The 25,066-nt window shown below is 33.7% G+C and overlaps 1 protein-coding gene, 1 long non-coding RNA gene and 1 pseudogene across 13 annotated transcripts; 2 read left to right on the forward strand and 1 right to left on the reverse strand.

Moving 5' to 3' along the window:
* The first annotated feature begins 339 nt into the window (after window positions 1-339).
* LOC125840278 (U6 spliceosomal RNA) lies at window positions 340-436 on the forward strand (annotated as a pseudogene).
* Window positions 437-10,290: 9,854 nt separating this feature from the next.
* LOC125840273 (uncharacterized) lies at window positions 10,291-10,812 on the forward strand. The gene is made up of 3 exons (XR_007443724.1): window positions 10,291-10,390; window positions 10,541-10,634; window positions 10,731-10,812. It is a non-coding gene; the product is annotated as an uncharacterized LOC125840273 (long non-coding RNA).
* A 4,451-nt stretch (window positions 10,813-15,263) lies between these two features.
* Window positions 15,264-21,238, reverse strand: LOC125840229 (glycine-rich domain-containing protein 2-like). 12 transcript variants are annotated; one of them, XM_049519193.1, is made up of 11 exons: window positions 21,130-21,238; window positions 20,396-20,554; window positions 20,090-20,207; window positions 19,739-19,993; window positions 18,891-19,346; window positions 17,819-18,357; window positions 17,185-17,383; window positions 16,377-16,532; window positions 15,947-16,291; window positions 15,805-15,865; window positions 15,264-15,741 (listed from the first exon to the last, which is right to left on the reverse strand). In XM_049519193.1, the coding sequence occupies exons 2-11, from the start codon at window positions 20,551-20,553 to the stop codon at window positions 15,470-15,472; spliced, it is 2,559 nt and encodes an 852-aa protein (XP_049375150.1). In that variant the 5' UTR covers window position 20,554; window positions 21,130-21,238; the 3' UTR covers window positions 15,264-15,469. The 12 variants fall into 12 exon arrangements, with proteins under 12 accessions (XP_049375150.1, XP_049375160.1, XP_049375154.1 ...); XM_049519203.1 differs by lacking the exons at window positions 15,805-15,865; window positions 21,130-21,238 and adding an exon at window positions 15,760-15,790 and having other exon boundaries at window positions 15,264-15,564; window positions 15,631-15,690; window positions 20,396-20,610; XM_049519197.1 differs by lacking the exon at window positions 21,130-21,238 and having other exon boundaries at window positions 15,264-15,564; window positions 15,631-15,741; window positions 20,396-20,610.
* Window positions 21,239-25,066: the final 3,828 nt, after the last annotated feature.

The raw sequence follows: 25,066 nt of genomic DNA on the forward strand, positions 1-25,066 counted from the left end.
AATTTTAAAAAATTTCATTTTTTTCTTAAATATGATACCAAGTTAAATGATACTTATTACATAAAATGAAACGAAGAGAGTAATAATTTAACATTTTTCCTTTTAGTCCTCAATTGTCTAATCAACCATCATGTAATATTATTCTCTAAACGTTGTTTTTTTTTGGTAACAGAGAAGATGCAATCATTTACGATTAACAAGGTAAATGGTTCACGTGAGAACGTACGTACCAAATTGTCGATTGTAAAAAAAGTATGAAAAACAAAAATTCTCCAGCTAATTAAAGTAGTCTATTGAAACAAAACATGTTAGCATATGCATTTTTTTACTTATATACAAGTTTTTTCCGTTCATAAAATTAAAATGATATAGAGAAGATTAGCATGACCCTTGTGTAAAGATGACACGCAAAAATCAAAAAATGGTTCAATTACCTATATACCATGATATCGTTGATTTTTTTTAATCTTTTTTGTATCAAGGCAATTTTTATTTGTTAAAACAAGTAGTTTATCTTATTTTCAATATATAATTTATAAATTTTACATTTTATGAATAATTATCTGTTTTCTCTTTTGGTTTAGCATATTATATATATGGTAATATGGAGAGAGTATACCCATATATATAAGTGACACTTTTTATGATTCGTTTTTGTCCTAATTTTCTCCATGTTTATTTTGTCATGTCCATGTATGGGTGATTTATCGAGTCTACATTTTAATCATCTCTAACAGTAACACAAACCTCAAGTTGATTTAACTAGAAAAGGTTGGATGGGTGCAAATACAAAAAAAAACCGATTAATTTATTGTTATTGAGTTATTTAATGAATTTTAAACGATTTTGTATTTTAACTATTTTAGTCCTAATAATATCACAATAACTTTAATACTTTACCAATTATATTTTCTAAATTTTAGTATTACTTTCAGCCTAAAAGGTAGCCTCTTTATTGTGATATCTTCTTTCTTTTCAACACAAACGAGTATTACCTTCTCTTCTCTCTTCTAGATTTGATTATGACAAAAACAGATTATTAATCTTATTTTCACAATTTATTACATGACTCCTTAGAAGAAATTCAAAAAGATCTTGGCTTAAATAAAAGTGATCAATGTAAAAAATTTATACTACACTTTTGTTTTTACTACTATTTCTGTATTTTATGAAGATTATGCACATATAATCATATGAATTTTTTTTCTATTGGTTAAACCAAACATTAAATCTTAATAGACTAAAAATTGATAGTAAATATCGTATTAATTTTGTAATCAATTTAGCGTATTCACAAACTAAAAATCAATAAATCAAATTAATAATACATAAAATTGAATCGAATCGATCTGCGTCAGTACCATACTTTTTACTCCCTGTGTCTATAATAGTTGTCCTATATTGACTTGACACACACCTTATGAAACAATAAATAATAGGGATAATATTACTAATACTATATCACCCTTTGAATATGTTAAATTTAATGCTTTGAGAAATGTATTAGATATTGAATAGTATTTAATACCAAGGGTAAAATAGCTAAAAAAAGGTAAAATATCTCTTATTAATTTTATTTTTTTAGTATAATGGACAAGTAAAAATAGACGGAGAATTGAATTGGGAAAGAGTGAGTGTTGAAGAAGAAAACATGTAGGCCCATTAAAATATTTAGTGGGCTTGATCTTTTGTCATTCCCCAGAAAAACTCAAAACGATTTGATGGACCCAATTGTCAGTCCAGATAAGTTGTGTACGCCAAAACTTTGCAAACACAGTGTCAGCCTATTATCACATTTTGTCTTCCAATTTGATCACTGCTCGTAAGTTTAATTAAAGTTAATCCTTTCTGTTCCAATTTTATGTTTATTTCTAATTGATTTCAACCAGTCTTGGATCAGAGGCGAACCCAAGTTTTGAAGACTTCGGATGTAATAGGGGCTAAGCTGGATTTGAACCTTGGTCTTGCAGGTGTGAGGTGACTTCAGTAGCTTGTACCAGCTGCACAAGGACACTTCTATTGTATTTATGGGTGCACTATTAAATATATCCTACTTTCTACTAGTTTCTTAAGATATATATACAATAATATACATATATACACATGATTTTTTTCGAAGTTAACGGGTGCACATGCACCCTCACCAAACCATGTGGGTCCGCCTCTGTCTTGGACTATCCTAGTGCTGCGATTTCTTTCTTCTATAGAGTACCAATAGGGTGGAGATATAACTCCCGCAAAGACATCAAGTTAAAACAGACGGATAAATGTAATAAATATTTACTCATAGAAAGTAGACAACCTTAATTTATACAAACCTATGAATAAGAAAATGAAGACATGCTACATAGATCCTAAGTCTTGAGAACCCTTTTTTCTTCAATATTTACAGATATATTAAATGTAAGTTTTTTTTTTCATGGAACGTAACGAAATAAAATGTGTAGTATGTAAAAGGTGTGTTTGCCACTGTGTTTGACCAATAGTAACATTCTGAAACGCCTAATATTAACATTTTTGAGGGAAAGACTAAAGAGGCCAACAAGTGCCGTAACAACGTCCTATCATGCTCTCTGCATATAACATTGAATATATATATGTCACGGGTTTGGAATCTTTACTACTATTCAATCAAAATTATGTTAGTATTATATCTTTTTCTATAATTGATTCTATACTATTTTATACATGAGTGTTGAATATATAAAAGTATGTGTATAAGAATATTTAAAGATAATAATGTCCTTCAGCTGAACAAGAGATAACAATTCAAGTGTTGTTATTCATCGCATATATATAGGAATTAGTTGAATAGCATTTGGTTCTAATAATGATAAACTCTGCATGACTTGTACATTTCAGGTCTATAACATTGGGTTAAATTAGGTTTTGGCCTAACTCACACCCCAAAAGTTAGCTCAAAAAGAGAAGAATTGTGCAGCCCTTATAATGAGTCCACTCATCTCATTAACCACCAATGTGAGACTTTTGTCACGTTTAACAATTTGCTATATGAATATTATATTTGTTAGGCAATTTTGCAAATATTCGATGCAATAATCATTACAAGGCATGGAAGCATCGGTAAAAACTTATTCGCATTAGATATTTATATAAAAACGATGGAATCTAACTATAGTTGAGTGATTTAATAAAGTAAAAACATACAATAGTTAATTATATATGTTTAAGTGATAGATGTTGAAAATTTTAACACATGTCATGCATTCATTGATTTGATGTAAATACTCGGTAGGACTAAATTTTTTACTAGCATCAACATGTCCTTTTCTTTACTAGGTCAGACATCATCGTATGAATTGTATATTATTGGCCAACTGCTATAATTATTTCTTATCGAGCGATCAAATGTGTTAAAAGTCCATTGGCAAATGGACCCTTTTTCAGGCCAGACGTAGGCTGCATTTGGATTTTGGGCCAAGCGCCTGATGATAGAGCTTCAACCATATGTTTGCAATGTGCATTGCCAGGTTGGGCTGGCTAATTCAATGGGCTAGCTCAGAGGCCAAGTTAGCACACTTGTTTGACTCTCTCCAAATTAAAGTGCACACACTACGATATATGTTGTGCGATGCTAATCTAAATTAATGGGATCAGTAGAATTCAGATACTAGAGGCATAGAAGAAAAAAAAAAATTCTTGAACTTGTACGATTAAAAGGAGAAATGTAAAATCTAAAAAGGTTTTACTTTCTATTGATTGTGATAACCCAAAGCCGAATTTGTAACTATTCTATTCTTTTTGGTGAGAAATAGTGCTCATTTCAACTTATTTGTTTTTTGATTTCCATGCATTCGGTGTTCAATATCTATATTAGAGTTTGATTAATTTAAATTATTCATCGCTCAAATTTGAGACTTCTAACTAATGATAGAAGGATCCCACGTTCCCATCACAACCCATATATTTGTTGGGGTTTATTTGCCCTGATTTCTTACCATAAATAGGCTTTCCTTTTAGGAAAATGTTTTAATATTTTGAGTAGTCCTTTTCTTGTAGGAAAGGTTTTAGGACTCTATAAATATAAGTTTGTTCCTTTTAATTTAATCAGCATTCACAATGTAGTCCTAGGGTTTTGAGAGTTGTGGTTATGGATGAGAATTTTGTGTACCTCCTTGTATTTCGAGTGAATCGGTTGAGGTTGCTTCTCTTTATATTTTGTACTCTCATATTTATAGTGGATTGCTCATCTCCTTTGTGGACGTAGGTCGATTGACCGAACCATGTTAAATCTGTCTCTTTTGATGTGTTTCTCGTTTGTCTTTTTACTCGTGATCTTTTGAGGTTTGTTTTGCTAGTTTTCGCATTACACCTGTTTATTTCGGTCCTAACAAATGGTATCAGAGCATTGATTATTGATTTATTGTTGATAATTGATTTGAATGATGGAGGCAAATATGAGCAATATGGTTTGTTTGAATGGTAGTAACTATCATATTTGGAGAGGCAAGATGAAAGATCTTCTATTTGTCAAGAAAATGCATTTACTTGTGTTTACCTCTAATAAACCCCAATTCATGACGGATGAGGAATGGGAATTTGAGCACTTGCAGGTTTATGGCTATATTAGACAATGGGTAAAAGATAATGTTCGAAATCACATTGTGAATGAAACATATGTCAGAAGTTTGTGGGACAAGCTCGAGACGCTATATTCTTCGAAGACTGGCAACAATAAGTTGTTTCTATTGAAACAATTGATGAATATCAGGTATAAAGATGGCACTCCTATTTTTGATCGTATTAATGATTTTCAGGGTGTTCTTGACCAACTATCTGGAATGAATGTAAAATTCGATGAAGAAATACAGGGACTATGGCTTCTTAATACTCTGCCAGACTCTTTTGACACTCTTCGAGTTTCTTTGACTAATTCTGCTCCCAGTGGTGTTGTGACCATGGAATATGCTAAGAGTGATGTCTTAAATGAAGAGATTAGAAGAAGATCTCAAGGCTCAACTTCTTCTACTTCACACTCCGATGTTTTGGTTACGGAAGATAGGGGGAGAAACAAGTTCAGAGGTCAGAATGACATAGATAAAAGTAGAGGTAAATCAAAGTCTAAATACAAGAATGTTACATGTGACTATTGCCACAAGAATGGGCATATTAAGAAAAAAATTTTTAAGTATAAGAGAGATATGAGACAACAAAAGAAAGAAGGTGACAATGAAAATCGTGTTGTTGTTGTTGCTAATGATGATCTTTTTGTTGCTTGTGATGAATATGCCGTCAATCTTGTTTGTAATGAGTCTGGCTGGTTTGTGGATTCTGGTGCTACTTCTCATGTCATGCCCAAGAAGGAATTATTTTCCTCTTATACTCCAGGTAATTTTGGGATATTGAAAATGGGTAATAATCATGAGGTTGCAGTTCTTGGTATTGGGACAGTTTGTTTGGAAAGTAACAATGGTTCCCAACTAGTTCTCAATAATGTCAAACATGCTCCAGATGTTCGCTTGAATTTGATTTCTGTGGGATACCTTGACGATGACGGTTATGTTAATACCCTTGGTGCTAGCCAGTGGAAGCTTACTAGAAATTCGATGGTTGTAGCCCGTGGTGATAAGTTGTCTAACTTGTATGTTTTTCAGGGCTCCATTTTTAGAGGCTCGGTGAATTTGGTGGAGAATGATACTTCATCATTGTTATGGCATAGAAGACTGAGTCATATGAGCGAGAACGAGATGAACAATTTGGCTAAAAAGAATTTGCTTTCTGGAGTGAAACAAGCAAAGTTGAACAAGTGTGTTCATTGCTTAGCAGGTAAATAGAAGAGAGTTTCTTTTCACAGTCATCCACCTTCAAGAAAGCCTGATTTGCTGGAGTTGGTACATTCTGATTTGTGTGGTCCTTTTAAGGTACGTAAGGACTCATGGTGGTGCACTTTATTTTGTGACTTTTATTGATGATTATTCTCGCAAACACTGGGTATTCTTTTTGAAGTTCAAGGATCAAGTACTTGATGTGTTCAAGAGTTTTCAGGCCTTGGTTGAGAGACAGACAGGGAAGAAATTGAAATGCATTTGTTTTGATAATAGTGGTGAGTATATTGGCCCATTTGATATATATAACAGAGAGCAGGATATTCGGCATTAGAAAACTCCTCCAAAGACTCCTCAGCTAAATGATTTGGCGGATATGATGAATAGAACTCTTGTTGAGAGAGTTAGATATATGCTTTCAGATGCTAAGCTGCTAGATTCCTTTTGGGCAGAAGCACTTAATACGGCTGTATATGTTATCAATTTATCTTCTACTGTTGCTTTGAATGGTGATGTCCCTAACAGAGTTTGGTCTGGTAAGAATGTTTCTTGTGATCATCTTAAAGTTTTTGGGTGTAAAGCCTTTGTGCATGTTCCTAAGGATGAAAGGTCAAAGTTAGATGTTAAAACTAGGCAATGTATCTTTGTTTGTTATGGTCAAAATGAATTTGGCTATCGTTTCTTTGATCCAGTTGAGAAGAAACTTGTTAGAAGCCGTGATGTTGTGTTCTTTGAAGACCAAACAATTGAAGATCTTGACAAAGTTGAGAAAATTGATTCTCAGAGTAGTGCCAGCCTAGTTGATGTTGATTCAGTGCCTTTGACTATTTCACCAGGTGAAAATCTTCAAAATGATGAAAATCAAGTAGATATTGAAGATGGTGATCATATTCAGAATGACCAATATGCCGTTGATGCTCTAGTGCAAGATGATGTGGTTGGTCAACAACCAATTATTATTGATGCTCCAGAGAGTTCTCTCAGAAGATCTACTAGAGATAAAATACCTTCATCTCATTATTCTTCTAATGAGTATGTACTCTTGACTGATGGGGGAGAACCAGAGAGTCTTGATGAGGCCATGGAAAATGAAGAAAAAGAAAAGTGATTTGATGTTATGGAGGATGAAATGAAGTCTCTATATGATAGTCATACATTCGATTTGGGTATGTTACCTAAAGATCGAAAAGCTTTGAAAAACAGGTGGATTTTTCGGGTGAAACATGAAGATGGTAATCTATTTCCACGGTACAAGGCTAGATTAGTTGTGAAAGGTTTTAGCCAGAAAAAAGGGATTGATTTTGATGAGATATTCTCTCCAGTTGTGAAGATGTCATGCATTCATGTGGTTCTAGGCTTGGTTGCAAGTCTGGATTTAGAGGTTGAACAAATGGATATTAAAACTGCTTTTCTCCATGGTGACTTGGATGAAGAAATTTATATGGAGCAGCTGGAAGGTTTTGAAGTCAAGGGAAAGAAGAATTATGCTTGCAAATTGAAGAAGAGCTTGTATGGCTTAAAACAAGCTCTCAGGCAATGGTACAGGAAGTTTGGTTCTTTTATGAGTCAGCAGGGCTTCAAGAAGACTTCTTCAGACCATTGTGTTTTTGTGCAAAAATTCTATGATGATGACTTTATTATTGTTTTGCTTTATGTTGATGACATGCTTGTTGTTGGTCATAATGCTTGTAGGATTAAAGAGTTGAAGCAAAAGTTGAATAAGTCTTTTGCTATGAATGACTTAGGACCAGCAAGGCAGATTCTTGGCATGCAGATTGTCCGTGATAGAGATGCCAAGAAGTTGTGGTTGTCACAAGATAAGTATATTCAGAAAGTACTTCGTAGATTCAACATGGACAAAGCTAAGGTTGTTAATACACCTTTAGCTATGCACTTCAAATTAAGTACTAGACATTGTCCTTCCAGTAATGGTGAGAAGGAATATATGAAGAAAGTTCCTTAAGCTTCAGCTGTTGGTAGTTTGATGTATGCAATGGTGTGTACAAGACCAGATATTGCTCATGCTGTTAGTATTGTTAGCCGTTTTCTTTCTAATCCGGGAAGATAGCATTGGAATGCTGTTAAGTGGATTATGAGATATCTTTGTGGCACTTCTAGTTTGAGTTTGTGTTTTGGTACATGAAAGCCTATTCTTTGTGGTTACACTGATTCAGACATGGCTGGTGATGTTGATACTCGTAAGTCTACTTCATGCTACTTGATTACTTTTGCAGGGGAAGCTATGTCTTGACAATCTAGGTTGCAAAAATGTATTGCTTTATCTACTACAGAGGTGAACTTATTGCTGCTGTTGAAGCTTGCAAGGAGTTGATCTGGATGAAGAGATTTTTCGGGGAACTTGGTTGTGCTCAAGAGAGGTATGTGCTTTATTGCGACAGTCAAAGTGCTATTCATCTTGGCAAGAATTCTACATTTCATGGTCGGTCTAAACACATTGATGTGAGGTATCATTGGATTCGAGATGTGTTGGATTCTAAGTTGCTTGAACTTGAAAAGATCCATACCAATGATAATGGTTCCGACATGATGACTAAAGCTTTTCCAAGAGGGAAGTTTGAGAATTGTTGCATGATCGCCGGGATGGCGGTCTCCTCCACATAGTTGTGAGGGGGAGAATTGTTGGGTTTTTTTTTCCCCTTCTTATATGGATAAATAAAAGTCTAATTAGGACTAGCTCACTTTAGCCCATAACCTAAATATTATGTGGCATATATAAGACTTATTTGGTCTTATTTTCAGAAACACAAGAGATAAAAATCAAGAGAGTTTCGTTTTTGAGATTGAGAGAAAAAAAGAAAAATCCCGTTTTTGCTTCTGGAAATTTTCTGCTCAGGCAATCCGCTTCAGACAAAGTTTTCTGCTTCGTTAACCGTTGGATCGTGCTCAAATTTTAACTGGGAGTTCTCAGCATCTGGTTCTTAAACTTCAACGGTGGAGATCTGATTTTGAGGTCTGTAGCTTCTTATTTTTGGGCGTGAACAGTAGCGCATTTTTGGGTGAAATTTCTTCTTTAATTCTCTAGTTTTGGTGCAATCTTGATTTGTTGTTGCTCGTTGTTTGGCGCTTGTTTTGTGGCCAATTTTGGAGAACAATTTTGTAACTCTTGGTGTTTATAGTGGAGCTTTTGGTCCTGTGGTTTTTACTCTTCACATCGAAAGGTTTTCCACGTAAATCGTTGTGTCTTGTGTGATTGACTTATTCTTATCTTGTTGTTTTAGTTTGGTTGATATACTTGCTGTCCATTCTTCATATTGGTTGATTTGGTTTGTCTTCTCTTGGTTCAAATTGAAAGGGAAAATTTAGATTTGAGTATTATTCTGCTGCTATCCTGTCTGGCATTTTTGTTAGTGCCTTGCCTTTCCCAATAAAGTGGTATCAGAGTTATGGTTCAATGATGGAACCATGTTAGAGATGGGTGTTCATCTTGGTGGGTGTAATTCTAGTCGCAACCTTTTTGACAATAATGAAGATTTTGTTGGAGAAACTGTTTCAGAGAGGTTCTCTGTGTCGAGACGTAGATTTGATGGAGGAGATTATGGAGAAGAGACGCAAGATTCTAAAGATTATGTGAAGAAGGTGGACAAATTTATTTTGTCAGAAATTCAGGTCAAGGGGGAGATTTGTTGGGGTTTATTTACCCTGATTTCTTACCATAAATAGGCTTCCCTTTTAGGAAAATGTTTTAATATTTTGAGTAGTCCTTTTCTTGTAGGAAAGGTTTTAGGACTTTATAAATATAGGACTGTTCTTTCAAACTTAATCAACATTCACAATGAAGTCCTAGGGTTTTGAGAGTTGCGGTTATGGAGGAGATTTTTGTGTACCTCCTTGTATTCCGAGTGAATTGGTTGAGGCTGTTTCTCTCTATATTTTGTATTATCATATTTATAGTGGATTGCTCATCTCCTTTGTGGACGTAGGTCGATTGACCGAACCACGTTAAATCTGTCTCTTTTGATGTGTTTCTTATTTGTCTTCTTACTCGTGGTCTTTCGAGGTTTGTTTTGCTAGCTTCCGCATTACACCTGCTTATTTCGGTCCTAACAATATTGATGCTCATCTCAGTAGTTTTGAATATATACTTCACTATATTTCCAATGTAATGTGATGATTTTGCTAAGTCACTCATTCCAATAAACCAGTTCCACTATCGAAATTTTCTGGCCAAAGGACAAATTGCAACTGCTCCACCATGTACCAAGACAACGTATAGAGTGTTATTGAAGTTTATTATTTTGTGCACCTACTTGTTAAACAAAAAGAGGTATCATGCAATAACTATTGTCAATTGACATCATTTGTAGGGACACAAATTTACGTCCTATATACCTAATAAAGCTAGAGGAAAGTAATGTGAAAAAGATTAAAAAAAAAATTAAAAAAATTAATTATAAAAATGTGACATTTGTTTTTTTTGTTTGAAAAAGACTAAAATGAAAAACTCTGTGTGGTTGTGTATAAATATTCTTGTTATAGTATTTCTTTACAACAAACATATATTTATCTCAGTGAGATATTGTGAAGAAGTTTGGAATTAAGGATGAGTGAGCCACCAAAGTATGCACATCCCTACCCTGCTCAAGGTATATTTAACTTTTAATTTCCTATATACTACTATTAATCTTAACTAATCTACTTTAATTCTGACTTCTTTTTGGTTAATCAACCTTAATTAATTCCCATAGCTCACTCAATTGATTTTAATTGAAATTAATTAATTAATGGTGGTATAGGTTATTATCAAGGTCCTCCAGTGATGCCTCCACCACCTCAATATTATTATGCAGCTCCTCCTCCAAGAAGGGAACCTGGCTTTCTTGAGGGATGGTAAGTGCCCCTTCTTTTGTTGTTTTTTTTCGGGAATTTTGAATACTGTATTTATTTAAATCTTGAATTTGTCTCTGTTTACTTACGTTGGTGCAGTCTGGCAGCTTTGTGTTGCTGTTTCCTGATTGATGAGTGTTGCTGTGACCCTTCTATCCTCTTCATCTGTTGATAAACTATTATTAGATCTCTCAGAATGTTAGTCCTTGTTCGTTGCTTCAAAGTTGATTGTCTCGTGTTTTTATCATATTTGAGTTTTAATTTTGTCTAATATAAATCTCTCTTTTATATTTGGTTATTTTTTTAGAAGAAAAGTTTGAATTTTTATAAATTAAAGATCATTCTTCTCATATCATAATATATGCAATATCATTCATTAGTCGATTATAAAGTCTTGTTTTATTAGGAGGAGATTTTTCTCTCAACAATTTAGATTTTACATTAGTTTCTTTTATATAGGCCGCTATTAAATGACCAAACAATATATTATGAATGTTTTAGTATAATTTTCTTTGTCATTTGATTTATCACTACTATATTTTGTAATTATTAGTTCGCGCACAATGCCCTGATTATTTCAGTCCAACAGCTCAATCACCTCTGCTTTCGTAGAGGCATCTACATAATTATCAACAAAATTTGCACTAAAGATTGTTCCATATCTAATTTCTTTCATATACAATTTGATCCTCTCCTTCAAGCGCATATATATGTAACCTCAAAATTTATTTTGGTAGAGATCAACCTTTTATTTTGTAATTAACTTATTCTATACGAATTTGAATTACTCGAGCTAGTAAGGTTGCACACAAAATTAGAAAAGCTACGCATAATTTTCAACTTTCGGTGAGAGAATAATTATGTTTGAAAGTGAACATAAGTAATGTAGTAGCTACTAGTGTTGGGGTCCCTCCATGTCTCCATCAGGTTTGAATTTTCCAAATGGACAAAGAATGAACCAGAAACACTTTATTGTAACTTGATTTTCTTGCATAAAAAATAATTTGAATTCTCAATCAAATGGAATTTTTTTTTTCTAATCACAAAAATATTTCTATGAAGGAGTGAGGTCTCTTTAAATTATTGGGAGAAGCGTAACACATAATTCTGGCCAGCATTATTGACGAAATGACACTTTTCGAAATTGGTTACTTTTAACTTCATCGGTAAAAAAAATAGACCTATGGAGTGAAAAAGAAATTCTATGGAGTATTTTGTAATAAAACTACTTCTAAAATGAATTTTGGGGTTTCTCATAAATATTTCTTTAACTATATTGTTTCTAAATCGCTTTGATTAGTGAAATCGTCACCAAATATTTGTAGTACTTTACTCATTATATTTTTAAAATTAGTGATACTATCAGATTTTGTATGTACCTCATCTATCTCAAATTATATGTTATTTTTCTAAATATAGTTATCTTAAATTATTTATCTTTTAAGGTAAATTTAGTTAATTTTTCCCCATGTAATCCTTTAATATGGTTTTTCTTAAATACCATGAGGGAGTAAATTTTTCAAAACATTATATTTATTATATTCAAAGAGTGATATAGTAAAATTGTCCTTACATTTATAGTTTCTTAAAAAGTGTGTAAAGTGAACGGTGGACAAGTATTGTTGGACAAAGAGAGTATAACTTATATTGCAACGTAAACAAGAACATGAGTAACACATGAAACTATCCATGTTTTGTTGGAATTTTAAGGATAAGAATCTCCACACAGACATCAATATCAATTAACTCAACATTGGATTTATTTTTTCCTCATAAATAACTCTTATATAGTTGCGTAAGAATCTATAAATAACTTATTAAGATGCTCAAAATATCAAACGTTTAGTAAGTTTTTATATTTTATATTGTATACCAATATATATATATATATATATATAAACTAAATATTGAAAAATAAATAAATAACCTTAACTTGCTCTGATCCAAGTAAGTCCTTAAAAGTTATTAGTTGAAATGCAGTTTTTGATTGGCAGTATTAATTATTCAATACATATAAAAGTGATCAAGATTGTCCTTGACATAAATGAATTTTGATTTCATTTGATTCGTAAGGTGTAAACCTAGTGGAAATGATCATAATGTATGCTAAATGAAATCAAAATCCATACATTAATAACACATTTTGATCATATATATTCACAAATAATATGCATGTTATGTTGAGTGAGAAGCAACGCATAATGTTATACAAGATAAAGAAAAGATATTTTTAAAATTTCGATGAGAGTTAAAAGTCTCATATCTCATTAATTTTAGTAAGAAAATAGGTACATGTCTCTATCATGTTTGAATTTTCCAAATAGGTTACTGTTAGGAGAAGAAATGACCAGATACATTTTTTTTGAATGACTTGACTATTTGTTATAGAATTAGTTATCTATTAATTCATTTAAGATATGATATGTTCAAAGAAGCATATAACACTATTCACAATTCGATTCGGGGATATCATCTCCTAAGAAAATTCATGTACCAAGAAATAAAATAAAAGAAGTTGCTAAGTTAAAAGCAATATAATTAAAGATCTTAGGGATGTGTTGAACACAACATGATCTAGATATGAAGCTATAATCAAATATCTTCACAAACTATATTTATATTCCAAACCATTTTTATATTTTTCAGCAATATATCTATTACCTCTTTCTTATCACAGAAGATATAAATTTTTTTCTCTTCCCATTATGTATTATTTCCCCCACATACGTCACATTATCATTATTGTCAAATTTAGCACACTAGCAAAATAAGAAAAAGTGTTTTCCAATCATTTTATCGTAGACATCAGTAATATTGTCAAAGATCATTTCAATTAATAGGGCTCATTTTCCATATTATTTGAGAATAATAGTAACATTTAAAGGGAATTTTTATAAAATCTACTGTTCAATACAAAATATTACATCTACGTAGCCCATAATTTCACATTACACCCGCATAGCCTCTTTTTTTTTTTTTTTGCAACAATGCTTATACATTCAGTATACAACATTATACATCTATATACACAATGTATAAACTTTATATTATATATATATATAGTGTGTATGAGTTAATTATATACACACTTTTTTCAAATCACATCTCTTAAAAAGCATGCGTTCGATAATCTCATTTTTCAAATAACATCTCTTAGAAATACAATTGACATGATTCTCTTTTCCTAATTATATTGTTCAGTAATAAAAGTATTAAGCAGACACCTTTCTAGTAATTATTTCTAATGACAAACCATCGAAGGAGTTTAGTCTCTTTATATTAACAGGACAACCATATCACATAATGGCCACTTGGGTACTGATGGAATTCTTCCATATACACAGGGGCGGCTCAACGTAATCGGAGGCCTAGAGCGAAATCTTAATTAGAGACCTAAAATCTAAATAAACTTCACATGGATTTATTTAAAATTTATTTTTCTTACATTTTTAAATGCAAAGTATTACCTAATATATTTTTTTATATATAAATGATTTATTCGATTTCTTTTTCATTTATTAGTTTTAAATAAGATTTTATTAATTCAACGTTGAAAAATATTATTTTACTCGGGCAATCATTATATGAATTGTTAACATAGTTCTACAAGTAATAAATTGACAAATTTCAAATAAATATAATAGTTAGAACCATAGCTTTGATGAAGTTGATAATTTGGTTACCCCACATTTTACTATGGTTGTTGTAATGCTTGAAAATCTAAGAAGAAATGGAAAAAGAATTTACAATTCAATTTGTTCAACACTTTTCGACTATTAATTGATATTTTTGACAAAATATTACTCTAACTTATCAACAATTTAAAGAAGAGAGTGTAAAAGGATTTAAAAAGAAAATAATGTGAGTATTAGTAGAGAGAGTGTAAGAAAATAAAACAATATTTTCTTGATTTCTTCTATTTGAATGGGGTTGAAGAGAATAAAATAATAATTTTAAATATATACTTTTTATCATAAATATTTAATATTTCTCTTTAAAAAATTAACACATAATTTATTCTTGGTAAAAAATTGAGGCCCCCTAAAATTGGGGGCCTAAGGCCAATGCCTTATTTTTGTATACATAGAGCCGGCCCTGCATATACAATCCATTGGAACTAAACTATAACTGCGCAAAGGATTTGTTCGACCAATGAGACCCTCCCTTTCTTAGTTTCTTTCATTAGCATTTTACTCCAATCTTGGACAAGTAAATATTACTCGTATTCAACACACCAACAAGTATAAGAAGTTACTAGCAGTTGGTTTTTGTGTGACCTGATCAGGTAAAGTCACTTTATGCATCAGTAAATCTCTCAACAAAATCAATGTTTTTCCTGCCAGATTTATTCATTTACAAGTAAATATGGCCCAAATTTCCTACTTGATTATGAATTCAAATAATCACTAGCGTCATGCGATGAAGTGAGATAGAAACTTACCAAGAAGACAAGGCAGGTGCCGCAGCTAACTGGGAGGGAGATAAATGACTGGTTCCAGCCACGAACACTAGCAAATAAATGAGCAAAACTAATTCAGCTTCAGAGCAATATTTATCAAGCATTGAAAAGATGCTCAAACGGCACTCCTTTGCATTATTCCATAATAGTACTACTTTACACACACAAACCAGTCACTAGAACAACATATAATACATTCATTCTTGACACATTATTTCCGTTTTACATTCATAATAATACAACAAACATTTCCAACAGTTGAAATCCTAATTACAAGACACACGAGTCTCATCAAGAGCTTAGTGTTGAAATCTGAACAGGGTTCAACAAACATAAAAAGCATGATAACTTTTATTATTACCCTCCTTTGGGATGTCATTTATGCATTAACTTCAACAGTTGTGATAGATGCCAAACCATTACCACATCCACCGCCACCACAGCCACCACAACCACTGCTTTTCAAACTATTCCCTCCACAACCACCACCACCACAACCTCCACAGCCACCACTTTCTAACCTATTTCCACAGCCACCACCACCACAACCTCCACAGCCGCCGCTTTCTAACCTATTTCCACAGCCACCACCACCACAACCTCCACAGCCACCGCTTTCTAACATACTTCCACAACCACCACCACCACACCCTCCACAACCACTGCCACCACAGCCGCCGCTTTCTAACATACTTCCACAACCACCACCACCACAGCCTCCACAGCCGCTGCCACCACAGCCTCCACAGCCGCCGCTTTCTAACATACTTCCACAGCCGCTTCCACAGCCGCTGCCACAGCCACTGCCACAGCCACTGCTTTCTAACATACTTCCACAACCACCACTTCCGCACCCACCACAACCACCACTCTTTAATTTGTTTCCACAAACAGCACCACAACTGCCACAGGCTCCCCTCTTCATAAGATCACCGCAGCCTCCACTGATTGCTTCATTTGCGGGTGCTACAATGTTTCCTTTGGTAGCCTCCAGGTCCAACTTCACCCCCTTCTCTGTCTCAGATTCCAGATTAGCTCTGTTGTCCTCTTCATGGCACACATCAGTTTCTTGAGTGGAAAAATTCTTCTCTTTCGAATGTTTGGCACTGCCTACCAGGCTACTAGACCCTTCTTTCTTCAACATATCACAAAGTACAAAAGCTGTTATAGAACCAGGCAAAAGAAACCACTCCTCTTTCACCTGATTTTACAAGGAAACCATATCTATTAGAGAACTGTGATTCCACAAGTTGATACTGGAACAAGTGTATAACAAAATTACTTACATTGATAACTCCAAATTTCAAGTCAACCAACGCCACTGCCTTTCCATAAGGATCCTGTGCAGAGAACTCTACCGCTGTCATAAAATCTTCTTGACTCCTTTGCTTTGTACAATGCTTGTGCTCATAATCCAGCCTCTGACCAGGGAAGAATTTCACCTAGACAAAATATGAGTGTGGGAACTATAAATGCATGGAGATCCAGAACAATGTTTAACTTGTGGAATGCTAATTATGGGTAACACCCAACAAATTCAGCTATTTCATGACTTTGAAATAAGTAAATGAGAAGCTGTATAAGAGAACTTTGATCGCAATACTCAAATTCATAATGATTGAAAACACAGAAACAGTCTCTACAAATTGCTGAGAAGGCCACATTTAATGACATTAGGTGTATAGGTATTAAGGTGGCTGAAATTGTTCAACTTATAAATAGCATTTCACAGCAGCCAGAACAACTACCAAATTTAATAACTTAATACCTACTGAGCTTTGCAATGTTCCAAACACCAAATATTTCCGCAAGAGAAAAATAGTAAGAAAATGAGAGCTAGAGGCTCTATTAGACTGTTAGCAGCAAAGCCATGTTCCCTGGAAAACCCAATGAGGAACGTGAAATAAAAATCTTAAATGAATGATAATTAGTGTCTATCAGCAAAGATGCATTTCCAGAAAATCTGATGGGACATATCAATCATCTAATAGATGAGTGTAAGAGTGACAATGGTATACATCAAATGATAACAGTAATCTACTTTCCTGTTGTTTTTGAACAAAAAAAAGGAAGAAGTGGCGGATAAACACTCACATTCCTCTGACCAGCCAACTCAAAAAGGTGGCCATCATCACTGCTGGATGTTTGAAGTTGAAGAGACCACTGAGCATCTAACAGCAACCACTCTTTCCCTACTAACTCAGCAAGAGAATGTACCTCGCTAGACTTGCTGATGCCAACTACTTCTTTGTGCAATGTAGAATCAGTTTCCCCCTTGGATTTCTTCGAGTCCCTATAGTGGAGCCATGAACAGAATTTCAAGCAGCAAGGAGTAAAGGTAATGTCAGTTTTCTAACTTCTCATACATGTTTGGTGAAATTATCGGTTTCGCTTAAAATTTTCACCTACAAACACAAGGGCCCATGACATTTAGAATATCAGATAGGTCCCCTAATACTGAATTAGGCTGAACAGAGAATTCATAAAAGGATTACCCCCAACTTCATTTCAAAGAAGTAAAAAAAGCTTTCTGAGAATTTGATGGTGATGCCAAAGTAGCAAATATTTTAGATGATACCACAAGAAATCATTATCATGATTCCTTAGTTAACCACGAATAAACGGACAAAGATAAGAAAGCAGATAGTATATCAATAACTGGCACATCCATGTTAAAGTCCCTATACGGAATAAGATCAACAACATAGAATGCTTAAACATCAAGTACCTCATTTGAAGGCTAGTGACCTCATCACCAGCATCATCAATGACGTGAGTCCAATTCTTAGCATGCTGAATCCTTCCAGGAAGTGGGAATAAGCAAGAATTTTTGGAGAATGCTCGAGGACGGACAAAGTGAAAGACATATGGTGCTGAAGTAGGTGTTGTAACTGAGATAGCTACTCGTAAACAGATTGGCTTTAGTGTTTCCATTTTAGAGCTTGGCACAACTTCCAACCACTTTTCCATTGTAAGTTTTGAAGTCGGGCAAACCAAATCTTCTAAAGAGACTTTAACAGAACCCACAGATTTAACAGATTTCGGAATAGGCAAACCAGATGATGAGCAGGACATGAGATCAAAAAGAAGATGCCCATTAGGTTCACATTGGAAATAAGCAACCTGTTTTTCCCCAGTGACGGACAAAATAGTAAGTTTTCTCTTTGCATTGAAGATTCTATCAGGCTGAGTCTTGCTAAATGAGACAAAGAAGCTTCCCTTGTGTCCTTCTGGTAAGTTTCTGATATCTACAAGCTCTAACATAACCTGTAAATAATTGGAGAAGTTACTAAAAGTTACAACTTGGAAGTCAAGTCTTCATAAGCAACAAGACAAGTAGATTATTTTAAGTGATCTATAAATCTAGGTTACACATTAATGTTCTTCATATCAGAGAGCAGCAATGTTCAAGATAGGCCCTGAACGATACAGTTTAATGAATTGACACCCTACCTGTCATAGTAAGACCAGACACAGATAATGATTTGTCTTTAATGTCAACGTAGGATTAAAGTTGTAATATAATTTTCCACATTGGATTTAAATCATATACTTATAAAATAATATGGCTCCCCTATGATCTCTAGCATTAATAGCATACTGATTGAAAACAAAAGATCACTTAGGTTTTTCAGCACATTCTCCAGATCACTCATCCTTGCACTTATTACCTTCAGATATAGTTTGGAAACGGAATTCATTATATGCAAGTATCCTAGATATATCAGTTATATTGAATCTCAAAATATGTAAACAATATTGAGATGACAAAGCTAAAGTAGAAAGATGCTGAAAATTACTTCTACTGCTGCCATCTCAGGATACTGCATTATCTTTTGGTGCTCATGGAAAATATCTGCGTTCTTGCGTACAGGGTTGGAGGGGTAATAAGAATTCCCAAGAGGAGATGGTGAACTGCCTCTATACATTGCACCTGCCCTCCAATATCTTAAACCATATGTTTCTTCCCACTGCTTTGTAGTTCGAGAAAAGCCAGTATCCAACTTTTTCCCTTTTGTTCGATCTGAGTCAGTGTCATCATGTTCTAAAACCTTACCCATAATGTCAACAAGGTCTTTGCAATAAGAAGCAGGATGTAACTGGTGAGTATGCCAGATAAGGTCTATGTCATAAGTTGGAACAGTGAAGCTCTTCATCGATCTTTCTTTGTTTCTCCGGATCAGATGTAAGAAACCCTTGTATCGAGCCACAGCACCTTCAAGATAGAGATCGTTGTTTATGTGTGGTCTAGACACCTATAAGAAAGACATAAAAGAACTTTTACATCGCTGCTTAATAGAGTAGATAACAAAAATAACGCCACTAGAATCACTAAGGATAACATGATTTTGACAACAATTAGCAGGAGAACAGCTGAAGTTTTTTCTCTGGCCTCCTAGGTATATATATCCTTAAGGATGGGATGTCAGGCAAAAGGAATGCCTCTTATACCTTCCAGCTCTGGATTTTCCTTACTATCACTTTCAGAAAGAGTGTTAAACCATTCTGTTTATATGGTTCGACATAAACCATTGATTCTCAAACTTGGCATATAAATAACCAAAACAGAAGCTTGTGAACTGTACAAGTCTGACTGCTGATATGATGCGCTATACACAAAATAGAGTCTTAACCTCCTCTTGCTCACCTGGTAAAAGAATGGGCTTTGCCGTGTAACAGCAGAGACTAGATCATAATCACTGTACTTTTCAGCTTGTATAGCTTTTGCATGGACATCTTCTGAAAGAGCTCTAGCTGAGTCCAAATCATAAGGCTCATTTGTATACAAGTGTTTCCACAGTTCTTCGGTATCCTGTTTTGATTTCGCATTCACAGAAGATTCAACATCATGGTTGTCAAGAATTCTCCCATATAATTTCTCACAGTCAGTCTTGTATCTAACCTGAAAAAGACGGCAGAAAGGACATTTAAGTATGTAATAAATAGCTTTTAGTCACAGAATTTAAATAACAAATGTTTCAGTAGTTAAGACACATACGGGATTGAGCCTGTGACAATGCCAAATCCATTCACAATCCAAAGGAACAACCAAGGGTCCGTCAAAGTATGGGGACTCAGAGTGTTTTGCCAACAGTGGTAGCCAACATGAGTAGTACCTGAAATTGGGATTTTAATTTGCATGTTCTCTAAAGTAACCTTTTAAAGAAATGAAACATTAACTTGTAATATTACCTCAGATCAGAAGAAAAGGAAAATGATTTACAAAGTAAAGTTTTTCAAATAATCAGTATTCATAGTTGAAAAACAATTAACACGGGACAAACTCTTAGAGATTATGTATGACCTATGAATGGCTTTATCCAGGCCACGGCCTTCATACAGCCAACGGTTTCTATCCACGGTAGCAAGAAACTTGAGCTGCTCTTTAGCTGCAGCAACAAGGTCCACAGTTATCAGAGTCTTCTGAGCTTCATTCCACTCTAACTGCTGTTTCATCTCCATCCTATTTTCACTAATACCCATTCTACTGTCAAATTGAAGCATGAATGGTTATCAAAAAGTACTAAAATTCCAGCACATCAATTTTAGAAACTGGAAAATTATCCTCAAATCAACATCGTGAGATAAACAGAAATATACAAATGAAATTACAAAAGCACATTAAAAAAATCCATTTTGTATGATTTCTATGGATTTATCAAAGATAACTGAACGGTGTATAAAAGATAAACATATCGCTGAATTACATCGATCACTCTTTTTCTGTGCAGAAAAATTGATTTCACGTCCAAATGAAGTCATAGCAACGTACAGTAGTAAAATCACAAAACTGAAAATAGCACGCAGAACACTTGTCAAATAAAGAGAACCAAAAAGAGAAAAAATTGAACAAAATTTAGGTAAAGAGCTTAGGAATCTCTAACAGCAAAGACTCAACTAGAAAGATGAACGATACGTTGAACAATTGGTGGGCAGTTAATACTCAAAAGTCAACTGATCGGAAAAAGAAACAAACAGCAACAGAGAAATCCTGAAGCAAAGGAAGAAAGAGTAAAAAAGCGATTTCTGAATTTTGACTCACCGGAAAACGGAAGAGACGACGATCGATCGCCGGAGAACTCCACCTGAGATGGCGAGTTCTTAATTGAGAAATGCAAGATATTTTATGGAGTAATTTGGTTTGCAAGTTCCAATTTTATAGTACACCATGAAGAGTACGATATCAGCTTACAGTTTAGAGTATTGCGATCAAGTACAAAATATTATGTTTGGACATAAATACCCTTTTACAAACCAAATTACCTCCCTTATCCTTTTCCCTTCGAAATTCGATTAAATTCAAATGCACGTTGTAAAGTCTTACATGGTAGGGTAAAACACTCTGTAATAAAGATGATTAGGAGAACGCAATTTCGAAACCTTTAATTAAGAATGAAGAAATATTTATCACTCTACCACAATTTTTATTAGTGTTATTTCTTCTTACATCAGTATTATATATAAGATGATACAAGATATATTTGTTTTTTAACGTTGCTATTATATTTTTTTCATAATTTCATGCTTGACTTAATTTTTTTATTGTATTTTTCTCTTGTTTTTAATATGCACTACTTAAAATGGACGCTTACTAAAAATTTTTTTTCTCTAACTTCATAAATTAAGGATAAAATTATGTAAATGTTATTTTTGTCGAACCCTGCTTATGAAATTTTTTCAAGGTATATTGTTGTTATAGTAGTCTATTGTCACTCATGCACATTCTACTCTAAATTACTTATTTCATTTACTCTTCTTATTTTATGTTGTAATGTATAATAATACTATTTCTCTTTCTCTCACCAATTTACCAAGAATTTAAACGGAAATTTCTTCAAAGGATAAAATCTCATCGAATTATTAAAAAAAGTCTTTTGACAATGACTTCTTTAGTTGTTTTATTGATTCCTTATTGGTAGGGTACTGAAATTTTATTGACATTGACATGTTCTCTTTTGGCTTCATTTTACTTGGCTATACTAATAAAAATAGATATTTTATTTATTCTTATCTCTATATTAGAAAAACAAGGGAAAAGGGTCAAAAATATCCGTCAACTTTGGTTTATTGTTTGACTTTACCCTCGCCGTTAAAATGAAGTTAATTTTATCCCTCCCGTTACTAATTTCACCAAAATTACCCCTCAATAGACGGAATCCCCAAAATTGACCTAAATTGACCCAAATTACCCGAATTTTTTTAAAAAAAAAACCTTATTCCCTATTTTTAACCCAATGACCCGACTGTTGGAGAAAAGGGCTGTAAACAACTTAAAGGCAGAGGCTAAAAAATAAGAGGATCAAATAGTTTGTTGTAACTTGACTTATCTGTCATTCATCAAAGGAAGATACAACATTATATAGACTTAAACATAAGCAAACACTAAGTTAACCACTACTCCACTAACTAAGCAACATCTACCACTAAATTAGAAAAAGAGAACTGCTGCAACATGACTGCTAACAGCCCAAGAAAATAGGAAACTACTAACAAATTAACTTGACCAAGTCAGACTTTGAATCAGTCTTCAATACCGACCCCTCTAGGATAACCCGGTTAACCAATTAACCCAATGCCCATTTACCCTTGTAGAACAATCAGGCGAGAACCCAACAGACATTAGAGGATTCGAAAACCTCATCGAATGAGCGAGTAATTTTGAACTTCGCATAATCAAACACCTTCATATATCCATCCAAAGCCACACTCAAAATCCGATATTGCTGCGCCTCCTCACCACTCTCCTTCCCAATTTTACCAACACAAATCGAAGTCACAGTCTTGTTGTGACTCTCCATTGTACATAGCAATTTTCCACCTCCAGGTATATCCCAAATCTTCACAGAATTTCCACCAGCAGTAGCAACTAACCCACCAGATGGCAAGTAAATCACATCCTCAACGGGCTTTCCATGGTCAAACTCCATCACCGAACCCAAATTCATCACCCTAACACCCCAAACTTTCACCGTATGATCATAAGACCTAGAAATAAACATATCATCACTTACAGGAAATTAAAACACTTCCAATAACTCTACAAGATTCAAGTACTTCAAAGAGCCAACACTTCCAATAACTCTACAAGAAAATTAAAACACATCCTTTAAATCTCACATCATATTGGCAATTGCAAATATGGTGCTTAGGCAGCCCTCCACCCAAGATAATCATTCTTGTCTTCCTCAAACCAGCATGAACAATATAATTCTTTTGTCAAACAAATTTTTCATTATCCACATTCATATATTTACAGAACCTGAACAAAATTGCACATTTACATATATATTGATGAACATGATGGAGAAAAGGAGATTCAAAGAGAAAGAATGGGTAAATGGGAATGGGTAACGGGGTATTGGGTTAATTGAGTTAACCGGGTTATCCTAGAGGGGTCGGGTCATTGGGTTAAAAATAGGGAAAGGGTTTTTTTTAAAAATTCGGGTAATTTGGGTCAATTTTGGGGATTCCGTCAAATGAAGGGTAGTTTTGGTGAAATTAGTAACGGAAGGGGTAAAATTAACTTCATTTTAACGGCAAGGATAAAGTCAAACAATAAACCAAAGTTGAGGAGTATTTTTGACCCTTTTCCCGAAAAACAAAAATAATTGAGCATGATTCACAAGAAAAGGTACATCGTTAAAATTGTTTATTACTACAATCATATGCCTTCACCTAACACGCAAGCCAGCCCCACACTCAACATCATCCAAGTAATGTATTGAGGAAACAAATTAGTACGTAATAGAGTAGTCATGTACTCCAAAGTATAAGAGAGAAACAAATACAAAAAGTAAAGCACAAGGCTCATTTTGTATTTTTGTATTGTATGTACTACATAGTATGTTGTAGTACAACCAGAAGAATCACTCAAATAACGTGACTACACAACATTATAGTAGTAAACAGTTTGTTTTATTCCGTGGCTGGCTTCACATTATTTATCAGGGCCGGAGATGGTATGATAGGTTACGGTATTGAAAAATATTATATTATATTAATTAGGTATGATTTGATATTTTAAAGTTTAATTTTAGTATTTTGTGATATGATAAATCAACATAGTTTATTCAATTTCAACTTACATATACTCATATATATAATAGAGAATTATGATTTCAATCTTTCAAAAAAAATTGCCAATTCTAATTTGTTGTAGTACTTAATCATGGCTGCCAAAAATCAATAGGAGACTGTAGGGCAACAATAAAAATTTGTATGATAAATTCTTATATTACAGCTACTTCATATTATAAAACTCCATTAAAAGTTATTTGAGCCTGTGTTTGAAATTTGAGTTTCTGAAGTTGGAATTTTGACCATTCTACTGGCTAAAACCTTTTGAACTTTTAGTTGTGGAACGTTAGAGTGAAACACGATACTAATTATATATGGAAATTAACAAACTGAACCAAGGAAAACTCTGTGCGAGAGTTTTTAGAACTTCATATACTATGTCATCTGTTCCAATTTGCTAATGGCTATGTGTTTGGAAAACCCAGCAAGAATTTTTTCACGTGAAGATTACCATAAGAAAGGAGAACCGAAGAGGAACAACAATAACATACTTAATTTAATCTTATAAGTGGGATTTGGAAAGAATAAAGTATATGCAGATTTTATCCTTAATTATTTCGTAGAGACAAAGAAGTTTTCTAATAGACCACGGCTTAAAATAAAGAGCAACTTTCACATATAACAAACACAAAATTCATATTTGTATGTTATAACAAAGTTTGCATAATTGCGCTCCATAGCAAATATAAATATATATATTTCGCTATACATATACAAAAGAAAGCAGATGTATAATCTGTTTTGGTATACATATACAAAAAGATCAATTGTATAAAGTGAGAGAGACGAGTGAGCGAGCGAGATCTGGGAGAGTGGCGAGCGAGATCTGGGAGAGGGGAGAGAGGGGAACGAAAATATATGTATATATACAATTTTCACACATTTTATACATTTGCGT

This window comes from Solanum verrucosum, unplaced genomic scaffold (assembly GCF_900185275.1).
Source record: "Solanum verrucosum unplaced genomic scaffold, falcon-dt-bn FXZP01000180.1, whole genome shotgun sequence".
Classification (NCBI taxonomy): Eukaryota; Viridiplantae; Streptophyta; class Magnoliopsida; order Solanales; family Solanaceae; genus Solanum; species Solanum verrucosum.